This window comes from Suillus discolor, assembly GCF_016758755.1.
Source record: "Suillus discolor strain FC423 chromosome Unknown F5147scaffold_52, whole genome shotgun sequence".
Lineage (NCBI taxonomy): Eukaryota > Fungi > Basidiomycota > Agaricomycetes > Boletales > Suillaceae > Suillus > Suillus discolor.
In genome coordinates, this window is record NW_024541299.1 from 86,323 (window position 1) to 100,295 (window position 13,973).

Here is a 13,973-nt window from a genome sequence, read left to right on the forward strand (position 1 = left end):
CCTGCGTAGTACCGGGAGCTCCACACATGGGAGCGCAAATTATTTTAGCGGATCCAACCGTTTTGCCCTTACGTGAGGTAGTGATTTCTGGACCGCATCGCATACATATCGAATAACACAATTGTATATTAATCACACTTTTACGGGCGGCAGCTCCCACTGACCTGGCCCAAACCGCGGTATAGACATCATCACACCCGCATTGTTTCTGGAAGGTTTCGAAAACGTGCACATACTCTGTTTTCCCAGACTCGACAGCCATGCAGGATTTATGACCGTTAGCCCTTCGTGTTTGTCAGCATGTATCCGATTTGTAGCGGCAACAAACAGACCTTTGATCCAGGTCCGTGATGTTTGGACTACTTCAGAAAAGACGAGATAGTCTGGTGGAGGGCGATTTGCAAGAACAGACGTTGGATGAATGAAAACATCCCCGGGTACTCCCACCGCCGCATACGGTACACCTTTAGTAGTCGAAAACTGCTTTCCACTCGAGTTTTCTTGTATAAGATCCTTCCGTACCGCTACTTGATCAATAAATGCCGCGGCAAGCAGTTGACGGATGGCTTTGAGCTAAACGAATTGATGTCACCTAAGTGAGAATGCATGACAAGACACCGCTTACCTGAATGTCTTTGGGAGGTCGGATGTTCGTGTTAAAGCGGACTTCAGCGTTTTGGAAATTTGTTTCTGCGATGCTGCTCAGCTGAGCTCGCAGTTTGCGTATTTCTTCCATGGCCTGTAGTCTCCCATTATGTTGCCGCGAGCTAGATATTATGACTATTAGACATACCTTGGGCCTTACAAAATGGGCCTTACAAAACTCGTGACCGCCTCCAGAACACTCATAGGCCCCGACAACCGAGAGTAACCTGAAAATGTCACTATTAAAATTGCCCAGCGATCCATGAATCTATTTTAGTGTTCAGTAAAAGTTTGGACAGATAGGTGAAAGACGAACCTGCTGAGACTCAAAGAATGTCCGCCGACGGGCTCTCCTCACCTCTTTCGCTCTGATGGAAGCGTTCTTGATGTGTGCCGGTCCTTCGTCGCCATCGGACTCGCTATCGACGTCTAACCCATCTTCACGAAGAAAAGGGTCCCCGACTGACATAGCTGCCACGATCGAGATTACATAGGGCAGGCAGCCATGTTGTTGGCTCCCAGCAAGCAATCGAGAGAAGCGCGGGGAAAGCGGGAACAGGCTCATTGCCTTCCCTAGAGGCGTCAATTGGCCCCCGATCGTTGACATAGATACCCCCGCTTGCGATACGAGAGGTGTACTGCTGAGCGCACCAAGACGAGTGAGGACCGTCTCAGCCTTCTTCAACACCTGTCTATCTGGAGGGGTTGGGAAAGGGAAGTTGACAACGGCGTCGATGTTCATGCTTTTCATCTGCAAAACGACACCCTCAATCGGTGTGCGCAGGATTTCAGGCTGTGAAAATGACTCGAAATAATGCTCGTAAAGAGCGGAGGAATAGAGCCTGTAGCAGTGGCCTGGACCTGTACGACCCGCGCGACCAGCTCGTTGGGCGGCGGAAGCCTTGGAGATCCAGCTGACCTGAAAAGATTGGATACCGCTCGCTATATCATAATGTCGCTTTATACACTGTCAGAGTGTGCTTTTCACTATCGATAGAAATGCTCGTACCTCTTTCGCTCGACCAGAATCGATTACATAACGTATGTTTGGGATCGTAAGGGAGGTCTCTGCGACATTTGTTGATACTACCACCAAACGATAGCCTGGTGGTGGTGTATCAAAAACTCGCATTTGTTTCTCGCTCGGCAAGAGTGAGTACAAGGGAACGACGTGCATTGGGACTAGATTCGTGTTACTTGAGCTTGTCAAACATCAAATTATCGAAAAGTTACCATCACACTCCTCGATATCGATGCCAAGTTCAGCGTTGAGGCCATCTTCGTCATCACTATCAAGGCCTTCGGGATCTTCCTCCGCAAGGTCTCCATCTACATCGAGTGCTAACTCCTGCTCATGAATGCCAAACTCGATATCTTCGGCTTCAACGTCGGCTGTAAGTTCCTTGTGAGATAAAATCATTAGATTATTGCCTAAAACTCTTCACCGTGAAGCGGAGTGACAGCACTGGGAGCTTCACTGGCAACGGATTCTGCAAAAATAGAAGAAGCTTGGACAACTTGTCTCCTCTTCTTTCTTGCTTCCAGAGCTTTTCTGCCATATCGTGCCTCGAGCTTTTTGCAGACGCCCTGGATTTCATTTTGCCCTGTCAAGAATATGAGGATACCTCCCGGTGGCAAACGAGCATGAATCTTGGCCGCTTTCTTGACTGCTTCGCGGACATAGTCAGTAGACGTCCGCCGATTGAAGTGTATTGTTACAGGGTGTTGGCGAGCATCAACACTGACAACTGGAGGCGGCGACGAGAAGAGGGTCTGATTCTCTGCGAAGTCACCGACGCGTAGGGTCGCCGACATGATTATAAGCCGTAATGGTCTCGTACCCTCTGTACCATCTTTCCACATTTGTTCGCGTAGTTTGATTACCCGACTAAGGACGCCGATCAAGATATCGGTGTTCATACTACGCTCATGCGCTTCGTCGATGATAATCACCGAATATTTTGAGAGTAAGAAATCGGTGGCAAGTTCACGCAAAAGCACCCCATCGGTCATAAACTTGATCGTAGTTGAAGGAGATACAGTTGCATCGTATCGGATTTGGTATGATACGCGGGAGGAGGTCAAGGATAGTTCACGAGCCACTCGAGATGCCATCGACATTGCCGCAACTCGCCTTGGCTGCGTAACGCCTATCATGCCCGGGTTTTCTGCGTACATCAACATCAGTCATCATGAGATATACTCGTACATGCAAACTAACCTCCAGTGGGATCGCCAAACCCGGCTTCGTAGAGAAATTGTGGAACCTGAGTAGTCTTTCCGCTACCAGTTTCACCGCAAATGATCACCACTGGATTGAGCATTATGGTTTCCATGATGGGCTGCTCTTCTGCAATGATAGGCAACTGCATCCTGGACTCCTGGATATCAAGGGGACGAATGACAGACACCGACTTTATGCTTCTAGAAGATGATTTAGAGGAAATTTCTTGGATTTTCGTCATGCATTCGGCAAAAGATGTAGAGGGAAGCTTTAGGTCTTCACCCAGGGGACCGCGCATTGAATTCGGCTGTGACGATGTCGACTTTCGTTTTTGAGATGCAGGTGCGGTTGGATGCTTGATTTCGAGTAACGATGGGGTCCCTTTAGTAATATCGTGGCCTTTCGCTGTGTTGAGCTGTTTTACGGCCCAGTCCTTGAATCCAAGTCGTCTCTTGGCAGGTGGAGGACACTTTTCTTCCTCGTCTGAACCTACCGCCGAGATGTCCCCTTCTCGATCGTCGTCGTGATGTTCTTCATCCGTATCATAGGCCGAATCAGAGCTGTCAAACGATGAGTCTGATTCCTGTTCTGAAGCCCCTGTCTGTGGTATCCTTCTTTTCCAGCTCGGAAAGGAGGTCTTCCGAGAAAATAAATCAGTTCGAAAGTTCCTCGGTTAGGGCATACATACCATTCGACTCTTTGCATTCTTTTTATTCACGACTAGGGGTGCCACGACAGAACCATCAGGATTCCGTTTGAGTGCTCCACCAACGGTGAATGTGGATTCAGCTGGCTGCGAGACTGTCGAAGCCGTAGGAGGGTCCGTGAAGAATTCCTTCGTGACTAGCCCCTCATGTTCGTGTTCATCATGTTGCTCTGGTATTTGATCAGCTTTCTCAACGAATCCAATTACATCCATCGCGTCGGATTCGTCTTCGCTATCTCCGTATTCATGAATAGTGAAATCGTTATGGCGCCGTCGACGTTTATTGGGATGGCCCTCCATGGCATGACGCACTTCCTTATCTTCTAGCTTTTCCTGGCGTTCTCGAGCTGTAGAGGTGGCTCCTGTACCAAGAGTAGATGACGATTGAAGATCAAGGCTTGAAGTTTGAGCTTGTGTCTGGCTACAAACCTCTGTAAAGATGCGACGATGAAATGCGGAAACTTCACATACGCTAGCTTCTCAAGAATCACAAGTCTCTCTTCTTTTCTTAGCTTTTTTTCCTGCAAGTACCGTTGTACAACTTTTCCAGAAGGCAGAGAGATTGACGCACAACATACTTTTCCAACCTCTTCCGCTTCTGTCTCGATACTTTGGATTCTGACTGTGCTGCAAGCTTCGGCCCGTATCAGCGTCTCCTAGCCTTCAATAATGTAACGGGCAGACCTCTCTCACGAGCCTCTCTTTTCTGTCGCGCTCCTTATCTTCGAGCGACTTGTATTCAAGGATCGCGGCGTTGGGATCAGGGACATCAGCTGTAGGGATGACACCGTTGCTTTTACGACGCGACTTCCCCTTCTTCCTCGAGCCTGCTGTGGACCGGCGCGCCTTGGAATTGTGTCGCTCATGCTTAAGGTCCATGAAGCGTCAGGCTGTCTTGGTGAAAGTTGCAGTATAGACTTTTTCGATAACCATAAAATGGTTATGTAATCAGGGGATGGCACCTTCAACTTGAAGTACTGTTAGTACATAGTGAGGATAACGAGATGAAGCCCAAAACAGGGTTCCTGTCTCTTGCTGAAGAACTTTTGTTTTACATTCTGAGCTTCCTTCCTTACCGAGATATTCTTCGGTGTACATCTGTGGGTCGCCATTCAAGTTATCGTTGTTCTAGATAGACAGTGCTATTCTGACGATCCTCTTGCAGATATGTAGAACCCTTCGCAAGACGTACTTGTCCTCCTCCGAACTTCAGTACATCGTTGAAATAAGTGGACAACAGTTGCTCGCTATCCCCAACACGGACAATAGCATACCTATTTCTAAGCGTCTGCAACTTTTGAGAGACAAAGCTCACGCATGGTTCAAGGTTGACACCCACTCTTTCGAAACGGTCACCATAATAAGGGCACCGCTATCTCGAGAAAACATTGTTGCTAATGGGCATTTCTGCTTGTGGAACACACACGAAGATACGGCCATGATTTTTCCGATACTTCCAAAGCCCTCACAACAGTCAATCCAGCGAAACTGGCTTCCAGGAACGTTGTGTTCGGTTCCACACTCATACAACCTTGATGTTTTTATGGACCCAGCACAAAACCTGATCGCTGTCGCTTATGTTGTTCATCGCAAGACCGTCTATATTAACCTTGGAGCCCTAGATGGTGATGGCGTTCACCCTCAGGCTGCTGGAGAGAGACTGTTTCTGTCGGACGACTCGGAAAACCACTCTGAAACGACAAATGCGAAGCTCAAAGGTTTTGGGAGGCATATCGCTCTGTCGCGTTGCTTGGATGATGAAAATTGGACTTCGTTGGACAGTGTGTGGCAGCTGCAGATTTGGGACTGGAAATACTCGACAACATCCAGTGTGAGCTTTGGTTTGAGATAGTTTAAAGACTTGACGGTTGATTCTGAATTTAGAGCATCCTCAGTGGTGCAGTACCCAACCGATCCCGCGCCACAATTGATTTCTGTTTCCTCGGCAACAATCGACTACTGGTTATAACCGATAACTTGAATCTCTATTCAATTGAGAACATGTCCCAGACGCCGGAATTGCTGGCATGTTTCCTGATGCCCATCCCATTGATGCTACGATGCCTTTCTCCGATAGATGATATTGGGTATAGCTCACAGCCGCATATGCAAGCCCAAGCGACGATGTGCACTTCAGACCCTACACATCGACTCATATGCTTTACTGTGCTTTCTACTCGTGCCGGTTTATTTTTCAGTACTCAAGTCTTCATCATTTCCACGAGGATTTTCTTCGACCTTAACGAAATGGTAGCAGCAACGCCAATACCATGGCAACATTGGGGCCCTTCAAATACTCGTATCTTCCGGCACCCATCTCATTTCAAAATTCACATTAACGGAAATCGAGTCTTGCAGACACTCCCTGTCGGCACGCACAACTCGCAGTTTATATTACATCTAATGGACTTTAGCCCGTTAGCTGTGACAAACAGGCGGGGTCTGGGACGAGTGGTGAAAGAGCCGTCCACGACATACATCAGTGCCGGTGGATTTGGAGAGAGCTTGACAACATCTCTGCCTTACGTCCAGGTCCTATTTTCGGACAGAAAGTTTGATTGTGCTAATTCAGAGTTGGAGGACATGTGGATCGACAAGGAGAGGATTTATGTGCTCACTGCAGACGTGGAACGCGCGACGTTCGATGGCGATCCGAATTTACTAACAAGCCCTATTGACAAACTTGAGGCCATTGACGTCTAGCCTAACTTACATGTACCTAGACTCGTCTCGTTCTAGTTCCCACCATACTTGTCCTCCTCCGAACTTCAGTACATCGTTGAAATAAGTGGACAACAGTTGCTCGCCATTTCCAACACAGACAATAGCATACCTCTTTCTAGGGGTCTGCAAGACGCATCGGATGTTGACACGTGACGCTTTGTCGTCGAGCAAACTCCAGAAGTTACCATCACACTCCTCGATATCGATGCCAAGTTCAGCGTTGAGGCCATCTTCGTCATCACTATCAAGGCCTTCGGGATCTTCCTCCGCAAGGTCTCCATCTACATCGAGTGCTAACTCCTGCTCATGAATGCCAAACTCGATATCTTCGGCTTCAACGTCGGCTGTGAGTTCCTTTTGAGATAAAATCATTTTAAAACTCCTCACCATGAAGCGGAGTAACAACACAGGGAGTTTCACTGGCAAGGGATTCTGCAAAAATAGAAGCTTGGATGCTGTGTGAATGACACGACTTTTACTCGAGCATATTAGCGAAAGCTCATTCAAGTCCCAACGTACGACCTCGGCTTCGTATACGGTGTGCTTGCGGTCGGATCCTAGATGGTATTTTAGTATATGTGGGGGTGGGCAGTACATTGGCTTGCGTGTCTAAAAGGTCAGTAGCACTGGTAGTTCTCATAGCACCAGTGATACTTAGCGCGGCTATCCTCTGTATTCTTGCTAGCCGTTCCTATGGATACCCTCTGTTCTCTTGTCGAGTAGTTGCGGAATATTAGTTTGAACCATAAGTCTGCGCCATATGTGAATTTTGGTGCTGCTACTGTGAGATGTAACTGGCGCATGGAGAATGTAGTTACCACTTCGGCCTGCGCAACACCTTCTTTCGATGTGAGGTATTCTTTCCTCTCGCGCCCCTCACCGCCTGCAAGTCCTCGAACTTCCTCTTCGCATATCGTTGCGCTTCCGCATCATCGACTAACTCGTCGACCAAAGTTCTTTTGCGATGAGCACGAGGAAGGTTGTCTGTGCTTGCTGTGCCGAATGGCGTGTTTGTAGTCACAATAGTACCAATCTAAATTTTAAAAAATTAGCCTCTACAATACGATAGATTGTGTTGGGACTTACAGCAAAATGTTTTTTGATACTCTTCCCATCGCCGTCGTCTTTGCGGTAGAAGCGTTTGGGGTCAATTTGATTGTGCAGGTGAAGAGCCTCGATTTCACGATGCAATCGAGGGAGATCGGCCTCAGCGGGTGCTGGAAGGTCAAACCAGCTTGGTTTTGGAGGGGGTGCAGGAGTAATGGTTCCAGAGATAGCTGTTTCTCGTACAGTAGCAGGGGCGTCACTGAAATATGCAGGGGGAAGCTCCCGGGATCCAATGGCGGCGGCAATGGTCTATAGCAAAACTCAGCAAAATAATCAAGCATATAACATGCATTACCTTTCCAATTCGCCGCCACCCAATTTGATAATGTCTTCTCCGTCACCAAACTCATTTTCCCGGAGTGCCCTTTTCAATTTAGCCGACTGTCGAGCATTTGATTTTGCGTTGTCTAACAGAGACCGCAAGTAAGTGGTTTCTTCATCGTACGAGTCCGAATCCAAGTCGCTATCGGAGGATGAATTTGAGCTAGAGTCAGACGAAGAACTGCCTGACGCCATGCCTTTCGTTGTTTTTACGTTTCATTGAATCGCTGCATCGACAGGATTGACATAGCAGAGTAGGGGAGCTCAAACCCAGTGAAAACCCACTATGGTGTGGTACAATGGGATCTGTTTATCTTCTGTTTGTAACGTCGTCGATAGGGTGAAATAGGGCAGATTATGAAAAACAAATTGTAGTCACATTGCTTTGCGATCGCGCACACACTATGCATTGCATCATAGCACTCTCGCGCAACGTGTGACGGTGTGTCAGGACTTTCACTCCCCTATGAGGTGCATAGCCACATTTGCGAATGCGAAGGTATTTAAGTTTTGCAATAACAGTTTCAGCCTTGTTCTTGTGCAACCTCGAGGATTTCTCCCAAAGGCGAACCGTTTCGCAGATCGAATCACAACGATGGCAGCCACCCCCGATCACAGAAGTCACATGTACCACCGCCAGATACACCCCTAGTCCCTAGTCCCACGTCACACCCCACAATCTGATTATCGCATGGGGGATCTGAAGCTAGGCCGCGAGGGTGTCTCAGTGATTCGAGAAGGTATCTGGCCCTGTTCGTTTCGCGAAGTGTGTTGGTGCCATGCCTTCTCAGCAGCGTCTGGATGAGATGCACAATGTCTTAATTCGTCCATCGAATACTGAATATTATGAATGCGAAAAGGTGACGAAGGGGTCTCGCAGACATCCGAGAACCTACGACGTCCAACAACTGAATCTGAAGACCAACTGCATTCATAGAAGAATCGCAATCTCGCAAATAACAGGTGGAACAAACACGTGAACATCCTTGGTAGCTACGTCCAAGACACCGAATGAGAATTTGCGATGTTACAGAAGAGAACGAAGCAGAGAGATCGTGCGAAGCCACGACATCGACACCCTCAAAAGTGGGAGACATAACGATAGGAGATGAGCATGAAGCAAGTACGGGGATGACCGGAAAGACACTACCTAAAGGTAGCGGGAATTATTTCGAGAATTTTGGCTGCATCATGAATCATTCAGAAACCGCGATACCGTTTCTGTCGCATCCAAGCACATGCATCCACACATTTGCAACACCATCTTCTTCGCATCCGACCTGCATTCCATTATCCTTCAAGACGATGTACTCTCTTGCTGGGGTCTGTATGACGGCAAGAGCCGGATGAAATGGTACACCTTTTGGCGTGGTAAAGTGAACGCTCTCGACATGGTGGTGGCTATGAAGGAGTCTTGAGCGCACTGAGCGAAAGCACAAAAGCACTGCTTACGCTGGTAGGTAAAGGTTGATCTTCGGAGTTTCGCCTCTGATAGCTGTCGGGGTTACTCGAGGCGGCAGACCTGCGAATTCCTGCGCCATCTGGTTAGATGACATCCACTGGCCACTAATGCTGTTTGCCGACTGTCAATATGTTCCGAACTGAGTCATCTCATTCAGTAGATCACCTATTGGCAACCACACACGCCAGGACATATCGCTCAGCGACCGCCTTTTTCGATAAGCCAACGTCGGGTTCAAAAGAGATGCGGTGTAGCCAGTGCCTGCTTATTCCTCGGTCGTATTCCTCGTAATTCGCCCATCGAAGATTTTTTAAGAATAAATTATGTGGCCCCGCAGAGATACCAGTGTGAGACGCTATATATCTTGACCAGTCGGCGCGCAAACCAGATGAGTAGACTTCAAGTTGAGGAGCGTTGAGTGCCCGGCCGATGACTTCGCAAGTGGATTCCAGTACGTAGAACTCGTATAACGAATTTCCATCTCGAATCGTGATGGCCCAGATCTCACCTCTCACAACTTCTTGGGCATCTTCCACAACATATTTTAGCCATGCCGATGGATCTCGCCCATTTTTTCCGACAGAGAGCGTGAACCAAAGTCTTGTGAGGATAAATCTAAACCTAATGCTTGACCGCGCTCTGTCCTGAATCAAAAACAGCATACCTCAGTGCCACCACCACCTGCTTCTCATCATCTGCACTCGCCCAGAGGCGTGCAGACAGAGGGTCAATTCCAAGCAAAGAGTTGTACCTTCCAACCCAAGAATTTTGGAATGCATGTCTCCAGAAAGCCACTTCGTTCTGACGCTGACGCAGGTAGGGCCACATATTCGTCGTGTTTTGTGGATGGCGCTTCATTATTTGGTTTAGACGGCGACCATGATACTTCTGAGTGAGCATACGTGTGGCAGAAAGGTACACTGTATGAAAATATTGTTAGAGGTACGCCAAACTTCCAAATTGTATCTTACCCGCATATCGAAATGTCCGAGAAACCATGGTGCAAGTCTGGCGATCTTGATCAGTGAGTGCAGAGAGGATTACTGCCAAGCTTTGAACCCGTTTTCTGTCGGATAGCTTAGGCGGAAGTGTAATATTCATTGAGGATGGTATTGAAATGGGGGCGCTCTCAAGGCTAAAAGTATCTGGGAGTGTAGAGGCGTTGTGGGAAACTCGCCGGGAGGTCAGTAATGTACTAGCGATAATTGGAGTTGTCGTGAAAACGGGAGGTTTGAATCGACCTTGAAGTTTTGTTTTAGAACCTTCCTGAACGAGGTTGATATTTTGAGGCTGAACGATGATAGGTACTGCGTTCGATGAAGCACTAGCACTAGAGTTGTCTGGAAGATGACCAGCCGGCCCCGGGAATTCGGTGACCAAAGTCAGACCAGCACTTGCTTTGAGGGTTCCAGTACCCGTGGGTAACTTCGTGGAACTTGAAGAGGAGTTGGCGTCACAGACAGATGCGGAATTCACAAGAGAGGGCTTTTGTCTTTTCGTGGACTCGAATATAGCAGAAACACGGGGCCGTTTCGCGCTCTGGCTCTCGTTGGGAGCGTCAGGAGTCGATGGAGTGACAACCGTCGGTGATGCACAATGGTTAGCAGCTGAGTGATCCACCGGACCAGATACCGGCAGTGCTTTGCATAGGGCAGATTTTTCTGCGGATGTAGCTGTAAGGTCCTTGTTTGCTGTCTGTGCATTGCGAGTATGATTGAGAGCAGGAACTCTAGTGGAGCGTGCAGGAGCTAGGTCGGCTGGGTGACCTATATGTTCTAGTGCTGTTGCTTTCGATATTAATGGTTGGATCGAAATGACAGCTTGAGACTGAGTATCACCACGGGTAGTATCATTATTGTTTAATTTCAAGAGCAGAGCAGCTTTCCCAAGTTTCGAATACCCGACAATGCGGCGTTCTTTGCATAACACTTTGAGCTGAGGGACCGTGAGCTTCGCGAGGTCGCCGGCTGTCGTATTAGACATGATAAAGTCGTCGTACACTTCGAGTTTGGGGCCCGGCCGGGCAGTCTAGTCACCAGCTGACGCGTCCAGCCTCGTCGGGCTTGGCCTCGGGGTACAACTAAGTTTTGTTACGTAACATTATTGGTTGTCCTAAAAATAAGGCAAGTACATGTGGCGCAACGTAAGTACTAAGGACGAAAACCCCGGCCGTCTCTTTCGCTGCCCCCATCCAGGATCCTTCTCTGGTGACTGAAGGTGTGCTTTTGGCGCCCACGCCATTGTGCGACCACTGTCGTCCTCCGCCAAACTCATTCTACATTTTACCGCCGCCAACGCACGCCGTCACTAAGTTATTCAATATCGATATTTCTGGTCTTGACCCAGGGAGCCTGCGCCGGTACCACCACCATCGAGCATCGTCATCCTCGCACTTGCACTCGCGAACGGCAACAATGACCTAGACAAGTTGTCCGTTTCGGGCTCCTCGATTGAAGTTGAACGAGCTTTAAAATGAGGTTGTAGTTGTATGTATTCGTCGCTATCATGCGAGCCCAGTGTACACCATGTTGCTTATGGCTACTGTAGAATACAATACGCTCCCTGCAATACGAATGATAGCGCAAAAACGTTAACAAGCGATCCAAGCACAGCACGAAAGCACTTGGATGGTTCGAGAAGCACGCGATGCGTACACTTAGTACGAGGTACTGTCCACGACAGCCTGGATGGTGTTCTTGACCGAAAACAATGTTCGAGGAACCCTGAGCGAATGTTTGATCCACAGTGCTGCTGCTGCAAAGACTCCGAGGCAGGTGCTGCTATGGAGGAAACGTAAGTGTTCAGGACCAGATTTCGAGTGGGTTAATAGCGGCTGCAGTAGCGTTGTACCAAAGGAACGTGATGGTAAGAGAACAAGAGAACCTGTGTTGACGACATGTAAACTTCTGTTAGTACCTGGCGCACTGCACCTGCAAGTAGCATATAGTAAATGTAAACGTTGCGAAATGATAGTTGCAAAATGAGTGCGAGGAATGTAGAATTCAAAGTTTGCGGTACGCGCACTAGGTCGCCCTATCGAGGATAGGCCATGGTTTCAGCCGGTGTTGATGAGAGGGCGAAACCTTGACTGCTACATAGAGGAAATGCGATAAAGCCGCCATGTCGACACCGATGTCCAACGAAGGCGCTGACGCGGCTGTAGGGTCACTAGTTCAAGCCTCGTTGGTGAAGCTGAAAATTTTGATAACACGCAAGTAATAGCACACGCATGCGCTCCACATACCACAAGTTCCCAGGCTTACTTGTCATTACACAACATCGTGTTTCTCGCACGTCCTGACAGCTGGGCGCCTGGGCACCCCTGCAGGTTAATGTCCGATGGTTCACTGGGGTTGATCCGGCTCAGCTAAGTCTTTAAATTGGCAACTCGCATTCCCTACTTTCTGATCTGAGGCCTTGATCAGGGATGATAACCACATTCTCAGGTTCCAGGAAACATAAACACAATGATGGTCTCTTCTACACAGCCCAACGATTGCGTATGCGTAGTACGGAGCACGTTCTGTCCAAACAAATAGAAAGGTGAAGTTGACAATTATAAGGAGCGTGTGAATTGATACATTGTCGAAACTAGTACTCTTGAAGCAAATTTGTACGGTACCCTCTTTGGCCACTGGAACGTTCTTCGATCATACTGTGCCTCGACTTCTCATAAAACTGCTAAGGTTTGTAACTAGTGTATATCTCGGAACGACGATGACGGGCCTCCGAGGATGTCCAGGCGATGCCTATCGATGCCAGAAAGATACTCGCACCAGGATGCAGGTCCAACTAGATCTTTCCGCGGGCCAAGTACTGGGATCCTACTCACTTCTTCCTTTTCATCGGAATGCTACTGCCACGTAACGTTCCTCCATGATTTTGGGTAAATAACTCTGAATCTTGAGATCAGAGTGAACATTAAAATTTTCAATAGAAAGGACATCATCACGTGAGGGTAGGTGCGGCAGCATCTCTCTTTAGTATGTGCAGGCAAGCGTTCGAAGTAGAGTGCATGCATTCGTACCCTCGTTGTCAAAAAGCAACTTCACATCCGCAAGCGACCAGATTGTCCTGTGAGGTGCATTCACTTTGATTGCGACTTGCAAGTTGTAAATCGAACAACGTTCAAGTTGTGGTGCCAAGGCAAGAAATAATCAGTCGATGTTGCTACCGTGACTTACCCTATACACTGACAGAGCCGAGCTTTCGGTTTACTATCCCGCATATGTACGGTGAATTCCTGAATTGGCACTCGCCTGTGCAACGAACTCTGTTTGACTCATTCTGAAGATTTGATCTACCACTGATGTGACAGAGCTGAAAGTTTAAACCACCATCATACATCGGTTTGCGGCGTCGGGCTGAGCAAACCTTGTTGTACCACATGCATTGTAACAGTTTTATTCTGTAGTACCCTCTGGTTTGTGCCAAGTTTTACCAAAGAGACTTGCAACTTGAAGTTCGCCGGCAAAACCCAGTAACACCACGTGATTTTAACTTTTCTACTGATCCAGTGATCGGTTCTTCTCGATTTCCATTCTTTCCGGATCAGCTAGTCTCGTCCGCTTGTTGGGTTCACGCTCTAATTGTCGAAAATCAAAAATCGTCGCTCCACGTGTGCATGGGTGTTTTTGATTCTGGATCAAAAATCGTACTTGATCGGTCGCCTTCTACAAACGGGCGGCTGTCTGACCTTTCGAAGATGGTTTCCTATACACAAGGCCAGACGAAGTCTCGTCATCGCAGGTTTTGATCCCAAGTCTACGTTCCCTGTTGTCACG

At 48.2% G+C, this 13,973-nt stretch overlaps 4 protein-coding genes across 4 annotated transcripts; 1 reads left to right on the plus strand and 3 right to left on the minus strand.

Annotated features, from left to right (window-relative positions):
* Positions 1-64: 64 nt before the first annotated feature.
* F5147DRAFT_317774 (P-loop containing nucleoside triphosphate hydrolase protein) lies at positions 65-4,499 on the minus strand. The gene is made up of 13 exons (XM_041429197.1): positions 4,260-4,499; positions 4,147-4,209; positions 4,047-4,096; positions 3,558-3,996; positions 2,867-3,506; positions 2,091-2,813; positions 1,879-2,037; positions 1,655-1,827; positions 962-1,603; positions 794-913; positions 626-739; positions 333-573; positions 65-284 (listed from the first exon to the last, which is right to left on the minus strand). Exons 1-13 carry the CDS (start codon positions 4,452-4,454, stop codon positions 133-135), a joined length of 3,711 nt encoding a protein of 1,236 aa, XP_041289692.1. The 5' UTR covers positions 4,455-4,499; the 3' UTR covers positions 65-132.
* Positions 4,500-4,549: 50 nt separating this feature from the next.
* On the plus strand, positions 4,550-6,311 carry F5147DRAFT_317807 (uncharacterized protein). The gene is made up of 3 exons (XM_041429198.1): positions 4,550-4,675; positions 4,741-5,406; positions 5,460-6,311. Exons 1-3 carry the CDS (start codon positions 4,580-4,582, stop codon positions 6,276-6,278), a joined length of 1,581 nt encoding a protein of 526 aa, XP_041289693.1. The 5' UTR covers positions 4,550-4,579; the 3' UTR covers positions 6,279-6,311.
* Positions 6,312-7,113: 802 nt separating this feature from the next.
* F5147DRAFT_747038 (Fcf2-domain-containing protein) lies at positions 7,114-7,922 on the minus strand (the record flags this gene model as incomplete). The annotated part of the gene is made up of 3 exons (XM_041439905.1): positions 7,114-7,332; positions 7,386-7,605; positions 7,702-7,922. 3 exons carry the CDS (start codon positions 7,920-7,922, stop codon positions 7,114-7,116), a joined length of 660 nt encoding a protein of 219 aa, XP_041289694.1.
* An 867-nt stretch (positions 7,923-8,789) lies between these two features.
* On the minus strand, positions 8,790-11,226 carry F5147DRAFT_639897 (uncharacterized protein). The gene is made up of 6 exons (XM_041433015.1): positions 11,028-11,226; positions 10,161-10,880; positions 9,854-10,109; positions 9,355-9,810; positions 9,180-9,299; positions 8,790-9,128 (listed from the first exon to the last, which is right to left on the minus strand). Exons 1-6 carry the CDS (start codon positions 11,170-11,172, stop codon positions 8,924-8,926), a joined length of 1,902 nt encoding a protein of 633 aa, XP_041289695.1. The 5' UTR covers positions 11,173-11,226; the 3' UTR covers positions 8,790-8,923.
* Positions 11,227-13,973: the final 2,747 nt, after the last annotated feature.

Bases quoted from the DNA above. Each gene is read 5' to 3' on its own strand.
- F5147DRAFT_317774 (XM_041429197.1), bottom strand. From the start codon at position 4,454: ATGGACCTTAAGCATGAGCGACACAATTCCAAGGCGCGCCGGTCCACA. The intron at 1,604-1,654 runs GTACGAGCATTT...CAGTGTATAAAG, and splicing joins ATTCTGGTCGAGCGAAAGAG to CGACATTATGATATAGCGAG. The intron at 914-961 runs GTTCGTCTTTCA...ACACTAAAATAG, and splicing joins CATTCTTTGAGTCTCAGCAG to ATTCATGGATCGCTGGGCAA.
- F5147DRAFT_317807 (XM_041429198.1), top strand. From the start codon at position 4,580: ATGAAGCCCAAAACAGGGTTCCTGTCTCTTGCTGAAGAACTTTTGTTT. The intron at 4,676-4,740 runs GTGGGTCGCCAT...ATCCTCTTGCAG, and splicing joins ATATTCTTCGGTGTACATCT to ATATGTAGAACCCTTCGCAA. The intron at 5,407-5,459 runs GTGAGCTTTGGT...TTCTGAATTTAG, and splicing joins AATACTCGACAACATCCAGT to AGCATCCTCAGTGGTGCAGT.
- F5147DRAFT_639897 (XM_041433015.1), bottom strand. From the start codon at position 11,172: ATGTCTAATACGACAGCCGGCGACCTCGCGAAGCTCACGGTCCCTCAG. The intron at 10,881-11,027 runs GTGATACTCAGT...ATGCACAGACAG, and splicing joins CAATAATGATACTACCCGTG to CAAACAAGGACCTTACAGCT. The intron at 9,129-9,179 runs GTAAGCAGTGCT...ACTCCTTCATAG, and splicing joins ATCAACCTTTACCTACCAGC to CCACCACCATGTCGAGAGCG.